Raw genomic sequence first — 24,510 nt, forward strand, 5'->3', positions numbered from 1 at the left:
CTAGAATGGTTACAATGAAAAGAAAAAACAAAATAAAGTTTTAGTATGTGGGGCAACCATAACTCTCAAAACTACTGGCAGGAATATAAAATGATATGAACTACTTTGGAAATACATCTTCATTTTTTTGATATGAAATTGATATGTATGGTAAGCATATATTTAATTTTGTAAGAAACTGTCAAACTGTTTCTCAAAGACTTATACACAAAGGTTCATAGGAGCTTTATTTATAATAGCAAAATCCTGGAAACAACCCAAATAACTGTCAGCAGATGAATAGATAAAACATTGTAGGATATTCATATATAATGGATTACTCAGCAGTATGTTCAAACCTTGGCAGTATTCATTCTGTTTTGTCCATTACATTTCTTTTCAAAATCATGTTTATTTCTAAAAATTTTAATCTCAAATTATTCTTCACAGGGCAGCTTGTTCTTCTATCAATGCAATGCAATTTCACACTTATGGATATAGCTGTAAAACTCTATTCTTTCATTCATTTTTTTTTCAATAGTAGTGGTTTGGTCATCCTGTTCAGTTCCTCTAACTGGCTGTTATTTCCTCGTGTCAAGTGACTGGTGTTTTAATCTTTTTTTCTTCCCCTTTGTAGTGCCTGATTAATCTAAGTTACTAAATATCAGTTCCTTCAGGGATTTAAAGGTCTGGTATGGGGTTCAGTCAGCAGACACTGAACAAGCTAGAAGAAGTCTTCCCAATGTGAGCTGGTAGCAAGCAGGCCATCAAACTCAATTCCTTCAAATTAGGTAGACGGCCATGAGCTGTCTTTTAGGGTGTTCTGAAGAAGAATGGGGCAAGATTTGATCCCCAATGGACAAAGACAGAAATAGCAGACAGTAGGTAAGTCAGAGCACATCTCTACCCAACTTCTGTAAGTAGGATCTACCTTTAAACCCAAAGCTTTAGGTTATAGAGAGGGCCCCTACCTGTTAGCCAAACTGTCACAACAGGGCTCTGAGAGAACTAAGGGTATTTTAGATTGTCAGCTTCCGAAAGATTATCTACTATCCTTAAACATACTAGCATGCACGTATTTGTTGAATAAACCATATTATTTAGAAGTGAGCTCTAAAACTAGAGGTCTGGCCTATATATACTAGAAAAAATTAATGAAAATAATCCTGCCCATATTAAAGTGGCTAAGTACTTAATAGTAATCACTGTAGCTTACTAAATGTAACAGAGTCCAGTGAAACGCTCATCTTTCAAACTTAAGCTAAAGAGACAACCAGATATGATGAACCCCGTGAAGGACAACCACACAATTTACTAAGTCTTGAAAAAAAAAAATCAAATCTGAATCTGGTCATGCTAACTACCAATTTACAGAAAATAAAGAGAAACAGGTTAAACCATTCCACATGGTCATAAACAGAAAAATCTATTCTGTCAGAAAGACTTCAGAACAATTTCATCACATAAATTGTAACGGGGAAAAGAAAACAAAGATTGAGGGACTATATACAGATTAAAAGACACTTAAGATATAGTGATAAGTAACAGGGCAAGATCCTTATTTTGATCCTGATTCAAAGAAACTGACTTAAAATACCTATGTATGACATTTGAGACGATGGACATTTGAACATTTACTAGGTATTTTGTATAATTAGCATTAATCTTTTTTTTTTAGGATTAATCTTTTCATACATGTGTGGCAATGGTATTGTGGTTACGCTTTCTAAAAGTCTATCTTTCAGATAGAAACTAAAATATGTAAAAAAAAAAGTCTTTAAAAAAGTTTAGAAGCACCATAAAAGTGCTTAGTTTCGGACCATACTTGACACTTCTGAACATGTTAAGCTGTCATCAGCTTTGTTTCCTAGTCTATCATGTTATAAGCAGAGTGAAGACAATATATAGAGTATAGAGGGAATCATTTATCTTACTAACATAGGTGGTAGAAACAAACCAGTGCAAGCAGCTGAATCTGGGAGACATTCCCCACCCTTCATGCAGAGATGTGGCCAATGCAGGAGGTAATTACAACACCAGATGATGCAATTTAATGTTCCATTTTCAATTTGACTTAAATTTGATTCTTCAGAATAAAAAATGATTCCAATGTTTATAAGCAGTCCTAAGTGACAACAGCTCCAATCACTATACTATAAACCAGAACCTGGTTTGAATTTAATTGAATGCAGGAAAAGCACTGAAATTAGTTTCGCTTATATTGAAATGTGAGACAGCCTATATAGTCCAAAAGTAAAGACTGCCAGGTCTAGACTCAGATTGCCTAAATTTACAGCTCTGCCACTTCCTTGGTGTATGAACTTTGGAAAGTTTCTTAACCTTTCTTTGCCTTTGATACTCATCCATAAGATGGGGACAATAGCATCTGCCTTTGAGGATTATAAGTAGGGTTAAATGCATACACATAAAAACATACGAGTGACTAGTGCAAAGCAAATATTCAGTAAATATTGGCTATATACGTGGCTCTAAATTCAGGGGTAGGAAAACAGATTCAATAAAACTAAAACTGATTAAAACATAATACAGATACAGAGATGAGAACTATGTTTTAGAATATTTTTGTGTCTGTGAAATAAGAAGTAGCATTGATTATGCTAAAATTGACATAAGACTGAAGTTGTTATAAACACACTATGTTGTTACATTAAAAATTTCCAATTTAGTGAAATTAAAAAAAGAAAACATATGTAGGATGAAATCTGTCCTTAGTGCTTAAGATTTTGTATTAGTTCTCATTGCCAAAAAATCAAGAGTGAAAAATTATGTGAGATGTCTGTTTCAATAAAAACATACAATGAAATACTCTGGAAATAACTGATTCTTCAAAGAACATACTATAAGCCAGACAAATGTAAAACAGTGAAGCAAGATGAGCTATTTATTTTGCTAGTCATAAAATATTTATTAAGGTATACTTTAGGGGATATAGTGAATATAAAATTTAGGATCACAATATGAAGCAATTTCAGCCCTCTCAAAAGTCAGCCCAGTCCTCAATGCTCTGCAGCTGTAAACCCACTGGTGAGACTCACTAAAAGCAGTTTGACTAGTACAGAAGAGGCTTTTCATAAACATTTACAATTAGAGCATCCGAATACCTCTTTTAAGTGCAAAACCACACCACATTACACTAATGCAGCAACAATGCATTCATATTGTTCTCATTAATCATTAGTAGTCAACTTGCATAAAACACCAGAAAAAAGCACAATGGAGCTCACAAAATGGACTAAAAAATGAACCTGCCCTTGCAAAACACACATTGTAATGGAAGATATTAAACTTGTGTTACACACACTACAGAAGCTGTGTTCATTCCAATGATCTCAAGTGTCATTTCCTTTTCTGTAAAATCAAATTACATGAACGAGGCACAACTAATATTTGGGAGGCAGTGTGTAGCTAAAATTTCATTTAACTAATTATTCAATGATTTAAAAAACCCCCATAAATCTTTTCTGTCCTGAGGTAGTTGCAAAATAAATCATAACTTGGATACAACTAGAGCTGAGGCTTTGACTTTAACTCATTACAACTAGTTGTTACTGACAGGAACTACCTTTTGATATTTAAAAGACAGTTGAGAAATGGGCCTCTTACTACACATACAAGATGATGGCTATGTAGGAAAGAGGATTAGCTGCTTTAGAACATGAGATATGGTCCACCATTGCTTCCACCCCCACCCACCCCCAACCATTTTAGATTCTTTATTGTCCAAAAAATTCACCAGGAGCAACACAGTGGAAGTAGACAGATCATCGTCCTTTGCTGTAGCCAGGGAAGAACAGGTCAAGTAGAGTCTGCAGAATCTCATTGGGAATCATGATGTAATTCTGGCCAAGATCATGCCGACAAGCAGGGCAGGAGAAAACTTGAGCCTTAAAGGAACGCTGTAAACAATCCTAAGGCAAAATACAACAAAACAAAACAAAAAAATCAAAACATACACCCAATTGCATCTGAGGGTAAAGCATGTAGAAAAGTACTCAACAACTTATGCTTTTAAATTTAAATAGGCACTTATTGAATAGAAACTTATTGTTTGGCCACAAAAAGAACCCCCCAAAAGATGAATAACTATAAAGGCCTAAATCCATAATACCTACGAACACTATGAAAGACATGGCTTTAATTCTATCTCTAGCACAGTGATTTTTCAACCTTTTTCATTTTATGGTACACCTAAGCTAATTACTAAAATTCTGTGACACGCCAAAAATTACTATTTTTGCTGATCAGTACATAGGTATAATTTTGATTGATTTTACACCCCCCCCCAAAAGCAATTACCTATCCCTTTTGCTCCAAAGTGACCTAAAAAAAAAAAAAAAGGTGCCTGTACTTGTATAATAAAAGAATTTCTGGTACCAAGAATTAAACAATCAGATGCAACTCTATTATTATATGACCTATATATATTTATGGTTCAGGACAGGGCATTCACACCAGACAGGTATTACTGTGTTGGTTGTTGTCATTTTTTAATTTGACAATTTATGGGAAAAGAGGTCAGTGGCCTTGACTAAGTAGTAAGGTATTGCATGTTTACAAATCTTGTGGGGCATACCTGTTGAAAATTGCTATTCTAATACATACTGTGAGACTTCAGGTAAATAACTTTACTTTTGTATGCTTTAATCTACTCATCCAATGGAATTAGGGTGTTAGAGATTATGGTTCTCACTAGCCTCATCTTCTAGGCTGGATTTTAATACTGTTCTTTTCTGATTAAGCACTAAAAAAAAAAAAAAAAAAAAATTCAGGATTCTTCTGCTTAGAACTAAGTTATACATTTTATCAAATCACTTAACATATAATGTGTTTTCCAAAAATATATTTAAAAAGTACTAAGTATATTACACAGTTAACTAACTCAAGGCCAGGCGCAAACACATAGGTGGATGGGTTGTTTCCATTTTACAGAAGAAACTTAAGTGTGAAGTTAGGTCAGGGCAAAAAAACCACCAAGCAGTAGAGCAAGATTCCCACCTTATTTTTACTATAACTCAAATTTTCCTTTCACACCACACTGATAACACAATATTCAGCTTCTTGGGCATGCTGCCAGACAGAATCTGTTTTTAAGACTGCATAAGTACACGGCACTATTTCAGTTCAGTTTGCACTATGCTACATGAAACATATAAAAACTCTAAGAAAAAATAGCAATGACATCTCACTTTCTCCTCTCCATTTCAACCCTCCCCACAATGGCAAAAATGACAGATTACCACAACCATATATATTTTTGAATTACTATTACTATCTAATAAAACATGCATTTACCACCAAGATGTAATTTAGTGCTTGTGAGCAAAGTTCTATTACTATTCTGTTCTATGGAAAAATGCTTCTTCACATGCTAAAAACAGGTTCGGAGGTTAATGTGCCTTCAGGCCTAATAAGAGAAAATGATAAAGAAATTCTACTTACTTTACAGACATTGTGGAGGCAGTCTGTTGTCACAGGCTGGTAAACTAGCTCCTGGCAGCACACACACATAAAAGATTGTTCCAATTTTTTTAGAAAATTCTAGATGGTGCCCAAAAGGGAAGAAGAAGAGGTTAGCATTTCATAATATGTTAATAAAATTCAAAAAGTGTCTTCATCACATTCAATATGTTTTCTATTAAAAAAAACCAAGTAGTGATTGTGATGACTAGCAAATATATAATGGAAACTGAAAAAAATCCATTTCATTAGCTATACATATTAGTTTCAAATCTTAGGATTGGGTTGGAAAGGTTGCAAAGGCAGATATACAGCATTAAAATGTAAGTGCCCTGCCCCCAACCTCACATTCCAGAGATTATTTTTTCACTGTTAAAAAAATTACAACTTGTCTCAAGGTCATTACATACATTTTTCAAAAAGCTGCATGGTATTCCAATACATGGATATGCATTATTTGTTCAGTCTTTTGATATAAAACTTGAATATGGGTATTCTTTACTCTTCAAAACCATTATTAGTTCCATTTTACCAAAGCTGTTTGTTACTTTTAAACTAGAAAGATAAGCCCTGGCTGGTGTGGCTCAGTGGACTAGTGCTGGCTTGCGAACCAAATGGTCTCCAGTTCAGTCCCTAGTCAGGGCCCATGCCTGGGTTGCAGGCCAGGTACCCCAGTTGGGGGCATGTGAGATGCAACCAATTGATGTATCTCTCACACATTTGTATTTCTCTGCTTCCCATTTCTAAGAATAAAAATTAAAAGAAAAAAAAAAACCTTTTAAACTAGGAGGATTAGCAGTTTTTTGAATATTTGAAAGGATAATCCTCTATTCAGTTATTTTTGGTAGTAAGGGAGTATATTTTATGTTTTTTTATGTTAATAGAAAAAGTAGTATTTATAATTTCAAGTGAAACTAAAAAAACAAAAATATAACAAAACAAAAACCAAAAAACAACAAAGATCCCAAAGTACAAACAAATACCAGATGATCTCATTTATATGTGAAATCTAAACAAACCTAACTTCATAGATACAGAGAACAAATTAGTGGTTGCCAGGGGTGGGTTGGGGGTAGGCAAAATTGTTGAAGAGAGCCAGAAGGTACAAACTTCCTATTATAAAAATAACTCCTGGTGATATGCAGGAAAGTGACTATAGTAATACTGTACTGCATAGCTGAAAGTTGCTAAGAAAGTAAATCTTAGAAGTTCTCATCACAAGAAAAAATTTGTAACTATGTATGGTCACAGATTTTAACTAGACTTATTACAGTGATCATTTTGCAAAAATACAAATATTGAATCATTTTGGTTGTGTACACTGAAACTACTAATATGTTGTATGTTAATTATATCTCAAAGAAAAATCAAAGATCCCATTTCAAAGTTATGTTTTGATACTATTTATAAATGTGGATTATAAAAGTCAAGTGAATTATCAGCAAAGTAGTATGCAACACATTAAAAGAATATACCAATTAGGGGAGACATGGCAAAAATTATAAATTTCGTACCAGGTACCTTCTCCCTGACAAATGCCTTTGTTAATGATTGGTATTTCCCCTCTGTAGTGCCTACAATATGAGTATATGTACTAGAGGTACTTTGAGTTGCCATAATGTGCTACATAGCAGTAACAAAAAGGCCAAATCCCTGCTCTTATGGAATTTTATATTCCTCTAGGAGAGCAAACTAAAAACATTCAATTTCAGATAGTAATAACTAAGGAAACACGGCAAATTAAAGCAACAGAGTAAAGACTACCTTAGCAAGGGCCATCAGCGAAGATATCTCTGAGAAGTGTAATACTACTGCAGAGACTTACAAGGCCTGAAGGAGTAGGCCACATGAAGATGTAGAGAGAGAATTCCAGTGTATAAAGGCCTAGCAGCCAGAATGGGCTCAGGGTGTTAAAAAACACAGATCACTGTAGCCAAAGCAAGTTGGGCCTGAGAGAGTAGCATGAGGGGACTGCAGGGGTAGGTAGGGATGACAGATCATGTAGGGCCTTGGGAAGGTGTTTGGATATAAATGCATATATTATATATATGATCATTTATCTGAAAGTCACCATGGCCAACACCTGATTTTGTGGCTTAATAAATGTGTTCCTGGCTTATGTGAAGAGAATGTGCATAAAACCTGCCCAGTGCATTCAATAATAGTACATAAATGTCCAGAGTAATCACTAGAAGCTACATCACAGTCATCTGACTCATGCATGTATGATACTTCCACCAGCAGGCAGTACTTTTTTTTGTGGAGGAGGAGCCCTTGTTTTTGGTTTGAGAATTGTCAACTGATGACTTAATTTCATATAGAAGTTATATTGAAAGAAGAGATTGAAAAGTATAGTTGATTTTTACATCCTTGCCAAGTCTCACAGGATTCAACCACTTTAATTTTTTTATTGATAATAGACTATACACATTAAAAGCCTCACATTGAAGCATAATACACATGTCCAACCAAGAAAACAGACGTGCAAAAAACTTCTGCCTGTACTCAGGTGACTCTTCACTGATACCTGTCACTTTGTCCCTTGCCCACCCACAGCTAGAACTCACCTGACTTATCACTAACCAGCTGTATCCCCTCTAACCAGAGTGTAATTAGACCATGATCAATTGCTTGCTGTATCTTACTCTGTCAGAGTCTGGCTTTTCTTATGCCTGGGTTTCTTGGCTAAAAAATCAAGTGACACTTCTCACAGAGCTAAATCACTCTACTTCTGTCTGCCACACATGTAAGCCTCATTCTACCAAGGATAACTCAACATATCACATCTTTAGGCAAAGGAAATGATGATTGCAATATAAATCCAAAGGGTATGTGATAAACCTTACCCATTTTTAAAAGTTTAACAATTATACCAGGAAGATTCTTCCTTAATATAATAATGACTATTTCTGAAACAAAAAGCAATGCAAAAACTCTATGAGAGTTCCCTTTAAATATAGATAGAAAGCACATAGATATTCATTAATATCCCATATCAGACACACAGAAGTTCTGGCTAATGCAGAGAGAAATAAAAAGAAATCTGGAAAGAAGAAATGACTAAAAGATGATGAGATAATTTGGAATTTCAAGAGAGAATACTAGAGGTCACCAACAATAGCTGCACATCACAATACTTTGGAGAAAAAGCAGAAAAGTAACTATATTACACATGACAAGAGGTTAATATGTAATAAAACAGACTATTTGAATTTGTAAGCAAATTTAAGACAATAAAAAGCAAGTGAGCAAGCAAGGAATGAACAATTTATATTCAAAACCTCTAAGCTTTGGGGATCTGATAAGAAACCTCTGTTTGCAAAACAGCTTAATACCAAATCCACACATCAGTTAACTCTGTAATTCCTTTTCACTTTCAAATTTTATGATTACCCCCCCGCCCCCCAAAAAATCCAAAACATATGAAGTATTTAAACAGATCAATGCTGGTTTATTTACCTCTAGGTTGAACATGTAGGCATTAAAATTGTGCTGAATTGCGTAAGACTTAATGCTATCAGGTAACTTTGAAATATAACAAAAACTCTCCTTATTCCAAGAAATCCCAAGGTCAGCATAATCCTAATTCCAAAACCAGATAAAGACACAACAAAGAAAGAAAACTACAGGCCAAATACTGTTGATGAACATACATGCTAAAATTCTCAACAAAATATTGGCAAACCAGCAATACATTAAAAAGATCATACACCACAATCAAGTGGGATTCATCCCAGGGATGCAGGCATGGTACAATATTCACAAATCAATAAACGTAATACATCATGTAAACAAAATAAAAAACAAAAATCACAAGATCATATCAATAGATGCTGAAAAAGCATTTGATAAAGAATAGCATCCACTTATGATAAAAACACTCACCAAAGTGGGAGCAGAGGGAGCATTCCTCAACATAATAAAGACCATATATGAGAGACCAGAGCCAACATCAGACTCAAATGGGTAAAAATTAAAAGCTTTCCCCCTAAAAGCAGGAACAGGACAAGCGTATCTGCTTTCACCACTTCTATTCAACACAATGCTGGAAGTTCTAGCTGTAGGGATCAGAAAATAAAAGGAAATAAAAGGCATCCAAATTGGAAAGGAGAAGTAAAGCTGTCACTGTTTGCAGATGACATGATAGCGTACATAGAAAACCTTATAGATTCCACCAAAAAATTACTCGACCTAATAAGTGAACTTGGCAAAACAGTGGGATTCAAAGTCAATATCAAGAAATGAAGGTATTTTGTACACCAACAATGAAATATCAGAAACAAAAATTAGGAAAGAAAATCCCGTTTACCAGAGCAACAAGAAAAATAAAGTACCTAGGAATAAACTTAACCAAGGAGGTAAAAGACCTGTACTCAGAAAACTATATAACACTGAAGAAATTAAGACACAAACAAATGCAAGTATATACCATGTTCACAGATTTGAAGACTGAACATTAAAATGTCCATACTACCCAAAGCAATCTATAGATTCAACACAATCCCTATTAAAATACCAATGACATATTTCACAGATATAGAATATTTCAGAAATTTATATGGAACCATAAATGACCCTGAAGAGCCTCAGCAATTTTGAGAAAGAAGAACAAAGTAGGAGGGATCACAATACCTGGTATCAACCTATAATACAAGGCCACTGTAATCAAAACACTCTGGTGTTGGCATAAGAACAGACACATAGATCAATGGAACAGAATAGAGAGCCCAGAAATAAAGCCACATCTCTAAGGCCAATTAATATTTGACAAAGGGGGCAGGAGCATAGAGTGGAGTAAAAATAGCTTCTTCAATAAATGGTGTTGGGAGATCTGGACAAGTACATGCCAAAAAAATGAAACTACACCACGAACTTATACCATACACCAGAATAAACTTAAGCTGGATAAAAAAACTACCATAAAAGTCCTAGAGGAAAACACAGGCAGGAAAATTTCAGATATCCCATGCAGCAATATTTTTGATGATATATATCCTAGGGCAAGGGATATAAAAGAAAGAATAAACAAAGGGGACTATATCAGATTAAAAGCTACTGCATGGCTAAAGAAAACATTAGCAAAATGAAAAGGGAACAAGTCGCATGGGAAAACATATTTGCCAATGATTCCTCTGACAAGAATCTGATCTCCAAAATATATCAAGAACTCACGTGACTCCACACCAGGAAGACAAACACTTTAATTAAAAAATGTGCAAAGGACCTGAACAGACACTTCTCCAAGGAGGACATACAGAAGGCCCATTGGCATATGAAAGGATGTTCAACATCACTAGCCATTGGAGAGATGCAAATTAAAACCATAATGAGATACCACCTCACAGTTCAGAATGGCCATCATAAACAAATCAAACAAGTGCTGGTGAGGATGTGGAGAAAAGGGAACCCTAGTACACTGTTGGTGGGAATGCAGACTGGTGCAGCCACTGTGTAAAACAGTATGGAATTTCCTCTAAAAACTAAAAATGGAACTGCTTTTGATCCAGAGATTCCACTGCTGGGATTATACCCTAAGAATCCTAAAACACCAATTCAAAAGAACCTGTGTACCCCTATGTTCATAGCAGCACAATTTATAATAGCCAAGTATTGGAAACAGCTGAAGTACCCAACAGTAAATGAGTGGATCAAAAAAAAAAATGTTAGTGGTACATTTACACAATGGAATCCTATGCAGCAGAAAGAAGGAGCTCCTACCCTTCCCAACAGCATGGCTGGATCTGGAGAGCATTATGCTAAGTGAAATAAGACAGGTGGTGAAAGACAAATACCATATGATCTCACCTCTAAATGGAACAGAATCAATAAAACAAACAAGAAAAAAAGAATCACAGGCATGGAAATAAAAGAACAAACTGACAATGACCAGAGAGGAGGGGAGAGGAGGACAACAGGGAAAAAAAGGGGAACATGTACAAAGGACCCATGGAAGAACAATGGGGTAGGGATTGTCTTTGGGAGCAGGGGTTAGACAGGGCAGGGGAGAGCAACTGGGGGAAAAATGGGGACAACTGTAACAGAACAATAAAAAATTAAAACCAAAACACTCTTCTAAAGAGTTTTAGATTAACTTGAGTATGTTCCACACTGAAAATTTTTTCCATGAATAGTACCTCAACATTAATTATTAAGTTCAGGCACAGAGAAGTCAGAAACCAATATCTAGAGGTCTAAAACAAATTTAAAAGCATTTAAGTTCTGCCTCAGATTGTTTCTGAAAGCTGCAGGCACTGGCTGAAAAGATTAAAGGATCAGGTTTTGACTGGCTTGTGAAAATGATACTTCATAGAGAAATTACTTTCCACCATTTATTAATATCAGGACATTATTATTTAAAAAATCTTATAATAACTATGTATGGTGACAGACAATTACTAGGCCTATGGTGGCCAGGTATATAAATGTCTAATCATTGTATTGTACATCTGACATGAATATAATATTGAATGTCAACTATACTTAAAATTAGAAAATAAAGGTATGTAATTATATGAAAAACAAAAAAGTCTTTACTTACTGGTCCTTCCACAAGATGTACAAGCACTTCATCCCATAGTTTCTGGTTTTGATGATCTTCTCGAATTAGATGTTGCTGTTGAGGGGTTAGCTGGAAAGCTTCAACTGCTTCTGCTGAATCTGATGCTTTGAATACTTTTGAGGCACTTGGACAATCATCTAGATTTATTTAAAAATACATCAGAAAACCTGCAAGTAGTTCTAAGCAGAACTATGACACAAAAGAGTTAACTGGCACCAGTAATGTTTAGCATGAATATAACCTGCATAAAGTAGCATCTAACTTCCCCTGGAGTTCAGGATATTATATATACTGCTGTTTTGATTCTGACACTATTAAAATACAATAAAAGTAACCCCACACCCAAACCCTCTTGTTTTGTTTGATTTCTTATAACCCCTCTGCTTTGTTTGATTTCTTATGAGTTCCTCAATTTATTCTGTTAATATTTCTCTTTATTAGAAATTATGTTATTAGGATTTACTTGTTGCAATCATTACCTACCATCATCATCATCATCATCTGGAGTTGGCCTCTTTGAGGCTCCACTGGCCTGCTTCTTTGACTGTCCTTTAGTCTTCTTCCCTTCCTTATCTGAAGGGTAACCTACTGGATACTGATGGGGGGGAAAAGTACAATGTAGACTTAAACTTCACAGAGAAGGGGGGTTTCTAGATCCTGGTGAGAAATTTAAAAAGGGGAGAGAGGAGGAATCCATTTTTTCCCTAACTGAACAATTTATATAAAGGAAGCAGACATTAAAAAAAAAAAACAAAATTCAAATGACAGAAGACTATTATTACCATCCCAAATTCAGTGTAAAACCATGTACTTTTGATTGTTAAGAAATTCCATTTTATAATACAATGATCTTAGTTTCAGATCTAAAACAGGAAAGACTAAGTTTTACAGGAGTTGTGACTAGGTGGCTTGAGAATTTGGAGGAAGAAAGGAAAGTAGAATCTTGATATGAAGACAAGTGAAGATCAACCACAGAGCACAACAGATGGTACTCACATCGATAGGATTACACTAAATTGTGGGGCTAATCTAAAAAGTAAAAGAAAACCCCACCAAAACATTAAGAGCCAAATTTCTTATCTCAAAAATTGGGGGTGAGTGGATAATAAAAGCTTTTAGAAGACCTAAAGCCACTAAATTACTGAATTCTTTATCAGCCAAAGGTACGACTTTAAGGAATAAATTCTACCTATTATCTTTGGATTTTACTGGCTATCTTTTTTTCCTTTGGGATATGCTTTGTGATACACTCTTGTTTAAAGCTCAGTATGTTTCCATCTTCATCAATGATACATTAACTCATCACATTAAATGGGATTATATGCTTCTGTTCAGTTTCATGTCTAACCTTTCTAGAACATTCTTTGATGAACAGTGGATCAGAAAGTCTTTAAAAAATGGATTTAACAAAAAAAGTTTTTTTTAAAAAATATCAGTTACAAAAGACTTAGAGCTGACTCTTGAAGAACAAAGGTTTGACAAGTGTGGATCCAATTATGTGTGAATTCTTTCCAATAAAGATATTGGAATTTTTTTTGGAGATTTCATTACATGAATTGCTATACCTATAAATAAATTTCTTTTTCAAATTATCTTTTTATTTTTCATGCCTATTGTTATAACATGTATTAATATCTACAGTGTTTTGTATCATGTAAGATAATATCAATGTCTGTCAGTAGGTACTGATAGACAATTCATCTTGTAAACAGACGACAAATTTACAGTATCAATAAATACAATACTGTAAATATATTTTTTTTCCTTAATAACATTTTCTTTAGCTTACATTATTTTAAGAACATATACAAAATGTGTGTCAATAGTCTGTTATTAGTAAGACTTTTGGAAAACAGTAGGTTATTAGTACTTAAGTTTTTTTGTGTTATCAAAAGTTATACATGGCTTTTGACTGTGTAGGGGTTGATGCCCCTAGCCCCCATGTTGTTCAAGGGTCAACTGTATTTTGGTAGTTATTTTAGCAGCTGATGGGTCTCATTTAAACAATAAATCTATGAATTTAAAAAGAAAACAAAAATAGAAACAGACTTGCACTAAAAGACACACACTCACCTGCCTGGGTGGTCAGACACTTGCCCATAGTTCAGCCCCTACACATGCAGTGTGGGCAGAGCCAGGGAAAATGACAAAGCTGGCAGTCTTTACGGAAAGCACAACAATGGGGAATGATGGAGGATGAACTCAAACCATGCAAGTCAGTGTCAGGGACAAAGTCTAGGGTGTATAGGCAGTGGAGGGGGAATGCAGCCACACCATCCACTATGCATACAAAACCAACGAAGTCTTATATGGTTTAACAGCTGAGCATGGGCAAAGGGAAAAAAAAGGCACAACACTAAAGGTGGTGACAGGACAGGGAAGCAGCTTTGAGGGGGAAGAGAGAAAAGGGGTGAGGAAAAGTGAGAAGGGTAGGAAGCAGACCACTCTTACAAGCCACCTCCCCCCTTCCCCTACTAGAGAGACACCCCCTGTGCCATCCAGGATAAACTTCCCTTCTTGAGGTCTCCTACACCTAAATTTTATATCCCTTTCCCTCATACTTCAAGTGATCTCCATATTGAATTGAAAATACTTTTCATTGACCAGCCCAACTTTTCCCAAGCACAATTCTTGGTCTGAGGGCAGTTCGACACCTAGGATACTACCTTTTTACTGTTTCTCTTTCTATATACTTGCATGATCTCATTTTCACCCCTTACCATCCACTGATCAACTGCTGTGGGTTATATCCAGTATTAAAGCATGTTGATAGTAGAGGTGTACATTTTTATGAATATACAAGTAGCCTGGACAAATGTAATCTAACCTGTAAACGTAGGCATAATCTCCTTGATCGTTCTATTCCTTCTGAAGTCCAAGGAGCAGGTTCAACATCATCTCTTCTTAAAAGATAGCGCCAAACCAGGAATCCATGGCTTGATGAAATCTCTGGCCAATATTTCACCACCTAAATCATAGTATTCAGTACTACTTTGAGATTTAAAGTTAAAACTTATAATGTCATCATATTAGTGGTTTAAACTTGCCAAAACTAAACCTAACTTCAAAAGGTATTTGTTTTGCAACAGTAAATAAATTAAGAATATTACCAAAATATTATTTTGACCTTATTTCTTATTAAGATAGTTCCTTTATATGTATAGATTACTACAAATCTGAAATACTTACAAGATTATGCCTATTAATATAATTTTGCATAATAGTAAGTAGAAATGGCAGCAGTAGATGCCTGTTTTCTAAACAAAGACTATAACCTATTTTAAAAATTATAATATGCTGTGCTTGAAAATCTATTGTAGTTAAAATCATTCTGAAAGATATATAAGAATCAAGATCTATAATGGCCAAGTTATTTAAAGGTTTTATCACAGAGAATAAACTTATAAAAAGCTTAACCCAAAATATTGCTTTGCCCTTATGGACTTGAAATTAGCCTCAAAAGAAAAGTATCAAAGTTAAGAGCTCTCTTTGTGTATCTGTTATAGTTTCAGAAAAAGTAGAAATACCAACTAGGATGGTCTAATGTTTCCTCCAGCCCACCCATAGCAGAGGATTTCCCTGTGGTAGTAACCCTGTCCTGAAAGCCCAGGAAGAATGACTAACAAGAGGTCATGCCAGATAGAGCACCTTATAAATGCCATCATATCTGTTGCCTTCTTCAGGAGCATATTTGCTGATCTTCCTCCCTTTAAAACTGCGTATCACTCTGACTGGCTTACCAGCTCTCCAATTCCGAGATTCTGCTCCAATTTTATCATCCAATGGAGCATCACAGTTTAGGGCCAATGCCCTAAAAAATAAAGCAAAGTCTTTATACCAAGTAATCTTTCTTCAAGTATATAATCGCATCATTAGCTCAATTATAAGGTGAATTATGCCTTACCTGACGGTTAAGATTCTATGATTCTTTCCATATTATTCCAGATAATAGGATTATGCTTTCCCCCACCAGCAGAGAAGACAAATCAGTTTTCTGATGTCACCCCCAAGCCAGGGGATTGGTTCTCAGATAGCCTGTAGGGTTCTTCTGAAAGTAATAACATCTGTGCCACGTATAATAGAAAACAACTAGAAATACATGGAATTTTCTTTAAATAACGTTTGTTGAGGAAAGGGAAAAAGTTGGAAAACTAAAGCAACCGACTGTTGTAATAGTTATTTTTGATAGGGAGTGAGGTAAATTGCTGGAATAATGTAGAAAGAAATTCAGAAAAATAAATTTGGCAGCAAGGTATGAATGACCTCTCTAGGTCCACTTTCCACATTCCAGACAACAGAGATTCCTTAAAGTTTAGAAGATATTAAGAACAAATTCAATATGAGAATATCCTTTAAAGACCTCTGGTAAAAAAACGTAAGTTTAAATAAAAATGAAGCATTCAAATGTCTGTGCTAAATCATGACAGTGAAGACTGCTTGGCTTCTCAAGATCACTGCATTTTGCTGAAGACACATAAACAAGGAGGAACAGTGAGCTGGAAGCAATGCTTGATTAAGCTAAAGCTTCCTCAGTATTCATACTCAGTAGTAATTAACCAGTAAGGTTATTAGATGTTAGAAGACCTTTCTTGGGGAACTTAGTTCTGCCCCCCTCAAAAAACAAAAGCATAACCAAAAAACCCCACCAAACTAAAATCTACTTAAAATTAGTATTTTTCCTCTAAGATACCAAATTCCTAACTTAGGTGAAAAGAAACCACTGGGAACACATGAAGTAAAAAATACACAGACACACCCTGAATGGCGTTGGCTCAGTGGCTGAGCGCCGGCCTGTGAATGGAAAGGTCACTAGTTTGAATCCTGGTGAGGGCACATGCCTGGGTTGGTTTAGGGGCATGCAAGAGGCAACCCATCAATGTTTCTTTCCTTCTCTTTCTCCCTCTCTTCCTCTCTCTTGAAAATCTTTTAAAAAATTATGTAGATACACACAATCTTGTAATGATACAAAATACTTGTTCAGAGTATAGTTCTCTTTTTGCAGGCTCAAAAAATAGGCCTTAAGAGTAAATGACTAATCCACTAAAATACCTGGATAAAAAAATATCTTGACCATGTTATATTGTTAAAGTAAATGAACTTGTTTCTTAAAAAAACAAAAAAAAAAACAAACAAAAAACAAAAACCCACACACAAAAATAAAAACAAAAAACAAAACCTTTTATAGATGTGGCCAAAGAGTTAAAGCTTACCAAGTTATCTGTTATCTCAAAGGAAAATGCATTAAAATTCTAGGAGGTAGAAGAAAATGCAGCCATCAACTCTAGAGCTAGTATTATATCTTATTTATGGAATAGTTATCTCAATACATCATCTTCTTAAAGAGCTAACATAGGATAAATATTATCTTCATGAGTGGAATGCTGTGGTGCTCAGAGTTACCTTCAGTCACAATGACTGCCACCACTAAATGGCATTAATTTACTTCTAGCTTCATATAAATATTCAGGCTATTCAAGTATGTGAAGAGTCCAAGAGGATGAAACTAGTCATAACAACAAGGCTCTTCCATTACTCTATCCCCAGCTCAACTGGTTGCCTCTAACTGCTCTGATAAAGGACGGCTAGGTTACCTTGCTGCCCTTTTCAGTTTCATAAAGTGGAAGGGCAGAGAAAAAATAGGAACAAACTTTTCAAAAGCAAAAAGCAGGTATCAAGCTACCTCTTAGCAGAGTAGCAAAAATGAATCAGACTATATACTAGTCAGGAAAGAGTATACTGTAGGTCAGAGCTAAGGACCTTTCACTTCAGTTTTCATATTTATAAAACACTATAGTACCTTTGCCCAAGAGGTCATTACAATCAATCACAAGGGATACTCACAGCTTAATGTACAAATTAACTAAATGGATGTTAGCGTCTCTATGATATATCAGTCCTAAAGTATTTCGAGTTAATATTCATTTTCACTACCTTCCTTTTAAAACATTTTTACTACTTGACAATTATTTTGTAATAAGATTATAACATGGTTAACCAGGTACACTTATTAGGTTTTTCAAAAGGTTGAAAAGAATCTACTGTGTATATTTCAAGTGCAGGTAGTTACGAAAGAAATTTCATTCAAGCAAAAAATCTATTATTATTAAAGGGGAAAATATAATTTTCATATCTGACAACCTAGAAAAGCCTTTTGCAAATTCAAGTCACATTCTCACTGACAAAAACATATCAAAATATTTCTAACTCCTTTTAAGATCATTCCTCCTAAAGAGCTGCTCTCTTGCTTGAAAGACTAGTTAGTGACTGGACTCCTGCCTCAGGAATGTTTTCACCAGCAAATCTGACCTGTCTCCTCTGCTGGTTCAGTAAAATAATCCTACTGTCAGAAATAATATAGAAGAAAGACATGAAAACAGATTCTGTATAACTTGGTATGCAACAAAGTCTTGAAATCATACTGCTATATTCTTTACTTCACACGTTAATCAGAAATTATGGGCATACTACTTAAAACCACGTGATTTAATCTCAAGAAAGTTAAAAATACTCACTTTTACTCAATAACCCATGAAATACCCTTATTAATAATGTACCCTTATACAAAAATTTAAACTTCATGAAATGATTACAAAACAATCAGTATAAGTTATAATGTAGTCATTGCTATCGGATTGTTTGCTTGGGTTACTTTATTTTTGATATTAGCATGCATTTATGAAGTAAAATAACTTTGAAATTATTAAATTTTCTTTCCCATGGAAGCTGGATGTCATCGATACTTCCATAGAATTAAGGTCAACACAAGGTGGCTCTTTTGTAAATGCCTTACAAGCATTTAATTAAAAAAGGTCACTTTTGTCACTAAAGATTCTCGCTTATAACATTTAAAGAATCTGATTACTATAAATCCTAAAAACACCTTGAGTGTAGTTCTGATTTAGTTATTTGATGTGTTTAAATGTGGCTCCCAAACATAACCGTGTTCCTCATTAGTGTGTCTCTTCTAAGAAGAACTTTGTCACTTTAAATCTGGGTTGAGTAGAATATAACTTTGACTTATAGGGTAGTAGATAAGCCACCTTATCCTCAACTTCACTTATATAGGCTCCTTTCCTTCAAAGGTTTCAACATGTTTTCAAATGCAAAGCACATGTGTTTGTCATTTTAGAAATAATAATTCAAAGAAATAAGATGCTTGCAAAAAATTATATTATCAGGTAACAGGATTTTAATTTTAGATCTTTAACTTTCAATTTAAGATTTTTCTCTACAGTCTAAGTTATATAATCCTATAACCAAACATTTATACAAAATCCATATTCTAAATAGTCTTTACAAACTCTAACAATAAAGAGTACCTGTTCATGTTTGTTAATGTTTGATCAGCCGATGGTGCACCAATTCTTTTATTGCCAGCAAGGTTTTTACCACCACTCCCAGTGTATGTGAATTCATCACCTCGGTCCTGCAGGAGAAGATTTTTCATCATTAAGACACCTAAACCCAAGTATAATTTCATCAAGTCTTGTTTCAGAGTCAGAACATTTGGTTAGGATGTTGTACATTAACATAATTTCTCAAGGTATCTACCTAAATTAGGCCCAATTCAAATGTAATCTTATGTGTAGTATACTGTCAAGTTATATCACTTGATTTAAAGATTTCATTTTGAAGTTATATACCTCCAAGCACTGCTATTCTCATGATATATATATATAAATAGATATAAAATCAAATATTCTACAGAATGTTACAAAATTAGCTCTGATGGGTTGATTTCACTTAATATTGTTTCACTTAATTCAGTGTTATAAAAATAAACTTATCAACATTAGCTTCTAGGTTCTTTATGGAGTACCATTTTAATAAATACATCATAACTGACTTCTCAACAGCAATCTACATCACACCCGCATTTGCTGCTGTATTTCAACTTTAAAATCCAAACAGCATGGTAAGTTCCCACATTTCACATTCTATGAGTTACCTCAAATTACATTAAGTTAAATAATGACCTATTATTAAGTTGCATAAAGTGTCTACCTCATGTGACAAATTAAAAAAAGCCAAAAGAAGTGGATGCTACATGAACTAGCTCCAAAAATATTTCTGTAGTAGCTATAAATTTATATAGATATTATTGAAGTAATTCTAATAAGTACAACTAGTATAGCCCAGAACACTTCAAGTGATGAGAAAGTTTTCCAAATGATATCTGTATTGACTTCATTATGCTCATATTCATAACCCTGTCAATTTTGAAATTATAACTGTGGTAGTTCTATAAGAGAAAAAGTAGTGGAAACCAGGAAGGAGTACATAAGAGGGACAAACTAAGCTAAACAATGTTTAAGACAGAACAAAAGCACTTCGGATTATTCTTTAAGCAGCTAATAGTCAAGTAAAAAAGGTTAAAATCCTGTCATTAACTCTTCTATACTTTAATCTTTATAACAATAAAAACTTTTAATTATCATCACTCGTGGGGGAAAAAAACTGCCAGACTGTCAGAATTGTCAATATGATTTCAGACTATTTTCCCCATGAAAAATGATCAGCCTAAATTTGTTGCATTTTCTACTTCATGCTCTACTAAGCTGTACTCCTGTAAAGCAGTAGCTTAAATGCAAGATTGCTGCCTGGGGAAAGCTCACATAAAGAAGCTATCATTTACACAGGGGATATAGTCTGCCCCCAAATGACTAAACTTCCCAAGATTTTCCAATCTCTACTCTTCTCCAAGCTAGAAAGCAGCTCCCTACTACAATAAGCCAGGAGCTCCCAGTCCTGCCATCACCCTTATCAAGTAAAAGACCTTTATCTCAGTCTTCTCACTGGCCCCTCAACCCAAAAGACTACCAGAAAAATATCCTACAGCACAATTAAAATTATTAAACTTTTCCCAGACACCCTTAATGATTCCTTAATTCAAGGCTATCTAGAATATAGCCTCAGTTTTTGCCAGTTTCTCTCTCATAGTACCCCCTCCATGTCCATAAAACTGGGCACTGCCACTACCACTGATAATACCAACCTAACACTTACTATATATGAAGGTTAGGCTACGCCTTTCACATATGATTAGTTCATTTAACCCTCACATCAACCCTATGAGGTAGGTCTTATAAACCCTATTTTATAGATGAGGCAGAGGGGTGCAGTCACTTGCTTAAGATCACACGGCTAGTAACAGATGGCACCAGGACACAAACCCACACAGCTTGGCTTCAGTCTGTTCCTGATCACTAAGTAAACTACTTCTCAGGACAATTCTAAGAGACAGATCACCTCATTTCCCAAGTGAGGTCACCAAAATCAAGGCACTAAGCTAGCATGTGATTAATTCAAGTTACTAGACTAAAATGTTAACTTCTTATCAGCAGGTATTCAATAGCTTCATGTCCAATCATCTAAACAAAAAGAAATCATTGGCTCCACGAATACCATACCAAATTAAAGGTTTCAGAACAAATTTTTTCTTGAATGAGAAAAGTTTATTAAGGCTCCCTCTACCTTTTTCTGTAGATATGATTAAGATCAAAAGATTGAAAATGCTTACAAAATAGAACATCTCCAGTTACATCTTAGTTGGCAATTAAGCCTAAGTATTTTAGTCCTAAAAGAAGTTATTCTTCCCTGAAACACCAATCCAAAAGAACCTATACACCCCAATGTTCATAGCAGCACAATTTACAATAGCTAGGTGCTGGAAGCAACCTAAATGCCCATCAGTAAATGAATGGATCAAAAAACTATGGTACATTTACACAATGGAATTTTATGCAGCAGAAAGAAAGAAGGAGCTCCTACCCTTTGCAACAGCTTGGATGGAGCTGGAAAGCATTATGCTAAGCGAAATAAGCCAGGCAGTGAAAGACAAATACCATATGATCTCACCTTTAACAGGAACCTAAACAACAAAACAAAGAAATAAGCAAAATATAACCAAAGACACTGAAATAGAGGACAGACTGACAGTGAACAGAGGGGAGAGAAGAGGGAGTTTCAGGGGAGAATGGGTAGGGTTTACAGGAACAAATTTAAAGGACACATGGACAAAAGCTAGGGGGAAGGTGGTAATGGGAGGGAAGTGGGGAGGATTGGGTGGGTGGGCTGGAATGGGAGTAAAAGGGAGAAAACTGTACTTGAACAATGATTAAAATAAAAGGAAAAAAAGAAAAAAGTATTTACTAAAAAAAAATTATTCTTTACATTATATAACAGAATTAAGAGCTTATGACACCGCACCAGTATTTTTCTCCACAAATGTTTAATGTCTGACTAATAACTATATTCAAAAGATGGGAAAAAGGAAGTAATAACACCCATCTTACTTCAACTTGGTACTTCTTTTTAGCTCTACAAATATATGTTTATATGTTTCATATATTTAAGATAAGCTTCTGATCCAGATTATAGAACTGTCTGAATCCTTATTATATGCCCAGGACTACATAAATTAATTCATTTAAAATCAGTTATATCACTTTCTGATATAAAATTACAATACTATTTTTTTAAAATTTTATACACGGGGAAACTGAAGTTTAGTGGAGTTAAATAATTTGGTCAAGGTCTCACACACAAATGTCAGAGCCTAGATAAAATACAATTGGCTGGCCACTAAAAACATGTTAAAGAGACTCCACTTCAGTTGGTTTGTTTTCTAACAGAGCCTTAAAAAAAGTAAGTGCTGATTTCAATAAGCTATATAACATTTTTGTATTTCTGAAAAATACTTAAAACATACAGCTTCAAAATATTCATGTCAACTACCACAGAGCCCAGCAATTATACTCTGGTCATTTATCTCAGAGCACTGAAGACCTTTGTTGAGGAAAAACAAACAAACAACCTGCACACAAATGTTTACTGAAGCTTTATTCATAGTAGACAAAAACTGGAAATAACCCAGATGTTCTTCCACAGGTGAATGATTAAACAAACCATGGTACACCTATTCCATGGACTACTCAGCAATAAAAAGGAATGAACTGGTAATACATGGCATAATTTGAGAATTATGCTGAGCAAAAACAGAATTTCCAAAGGTTATATACTACGTGATTCCACTTATAAAGATTTTTGAAGTGACAAAATTTTAGAAATGGAGAATGGATTAGATGGAGAATGGATTAGTGGAGATCAGGGGTTAAGAAGGGGGGGTGGTGGAGAGCAGATATAGTACATGTAGCTATAAAAGGGCAACACAAGGGATCCCTGTGGTAAGGAAAATAAATGTTCAGTGTCCTCAATGTAGCATGTCAATATCCTGGCTGTGATACTGTTCTGTAATTTTGTAAAATGTACCACTGAGGGAAGAAGACAAGGGCACAAAAATCTTGTACTGTTTCTAATGCTACATGCAAATCTAAAATTATTCCATAATTGTAAGTTTAATTTAAAAAATGAGCTCTATAGAATATGTATTTTCATTGCAATAATCAGTACCACATATATGTAAATCAAAACAGTACACACAAAGATTAAATACTGCCAATTGATTTACCTTGTAACTTGTACAGAGCTGGCTATTTTAACATAAACTCTATGCTAAAAAGAGATAGGACTAGATATACCCTAGACAAAACTTCTGCATTTTACTGAATAATCAAAACAGGTTCTAAAGTACAAAGTTATGACTTACTACTTCATCTGCAAATCCACCAGCCAGGACAAGAGAGTAAGCCCCATCATTACTTCGGCCATGAATTCCACCAACATGGGGCCTATGTACACCAGCTTCACTCACCTATAAAATAAATAGGGTCTCATAATACCTTTAAACAGTGAAGTTACATTTACAAAATGCTTTCACATATACCATTGGACCTAAAAGCCTCCAACTAAGAACTGCAGGTCACCCAGAGTTCTTCCTTTTTGCTCACTGACTCTACTTCTCTCCAACTATGTAACTCTTAAGCACTGAGCTGATGACTCTTGAAAGTGCTCAGGCTTGGAATTCTGAGTTTTGAAATAATAATCATCTTATATCTATTGCTAATAACAGCTCAATCTGGGTAAACAAGGATATACTATCAGTGCTACACATCTCTTCTCATGTCTTGTCTTTGATTACGGCACTGTTCCTAGGCATGTCAGATAGGCAAGAGTCATTCTAGCCTCATCCTTCTCCTTCAATGTCCAAACCCATTTATTTGGCCACAAATACTGCTGACCTGATCTCCCAAATTCATTTTCTTTCCTCCTTCCACTGCTATAATGTTAGTTTGAGTGATTAATGCTTAAACTAGACCCTCTTTCACTGCCTCCAATTTTGTTTCTTCAATTCCATTCTACCCATCACAAACAGAATGATCCTTTAACAGAATGAGCTTTTAATTTTCAAGGGCTCAAAATAAATGGCCTAATAGTCACTCTATAGAGCCCAAGTTAAGTATTACACATCATCCTCTCAATCTGGCTAGCTCCAATCTCCAGCTTCTCCTTCATGGAGCCTCTATGTTTCAACCAAAACTATTCATTGTTACCCAAACATGCTACCCATTTTCTTAGTTTACTCATGCTATTTT

At 34.9% G+C, this 24,510-nt stretch overlaps 1 protein-coding gene across 2 annotated transcripts in view; it reads right to left on the reverse strand.

The window, feature by feature from the left end:
- Positions 1 to 2,877: 2,877 nt before the first annotated feature.
- The window catches only part of UHRF2 (ubiquitin like with PHD and ring finger domains 2), a 90,414-nt gene continuing 68,781 nt past the window's right edge, over positions 2,878 to 24,510 (reverse strand). The window contains exons 9-16 of one of the 2 annotated variants that reach the window (XM_045840486.1): positions 23,625 to 23,729; positions 19,336 to 19,442; positions 15,665 to 15,827; positions 14,844 to 14,984; positions 12,500 to 12,611; positions 11,996 to 12,153; positions 5,440 to 5,538; positions 2,878 to 3,908 (exon numbers count right to left, since the gene is read on the reverse strand). In XM_045840486.1, coding sequence (XP_045696442.1) covers positions 3,762 to 3,908; positions 5,440 to 5,538; positions 11,996 to 12,153; positions 12,500 to 12,611; positions 14,844 to 14,984; positions 15,665 to 15,827; positions 19,336 to 19,442; positions 23,625 to 23,729 — 1,032 coding nt within the window. In that variant the 3' untranslated portion in view covers positions 2,878 to 3,761. Of the gene's footprint in view, positions 3,909 to 4,612; positions 4,742 to 5,439; positions 5,539 to 11,995; positions 12,155 to 12,497; positions 12,612 to 14,843; positions 14,985 to 15,664; positions 15,828 to 19,335; positions 19,443 to 23,624; positions 23,730 to 24,510 lie in introns of those variants that run through there. The other variant, XM_045840487.1, reaches the window with a different exon arrangement.

This window comes from Phyllostomus hastatus, unplaced genomic scaffold (genome assembly GCF_019186645.2).
Source record: "Phyllostomus hastatus isolate PE091 unplaced genomic scaffold, TTU_PhHast_1.1 phas_contig_34, whole genome shotgun sequence".
In the NCBI taxonomy this organism is placed as follows: domain Eukaryota; kingdom Metazoa; phylum Chordata; class Mammalia; order Chiroptera; family Phyllostomidae; genus Phyllostomus; species Phyllostomus hastatus.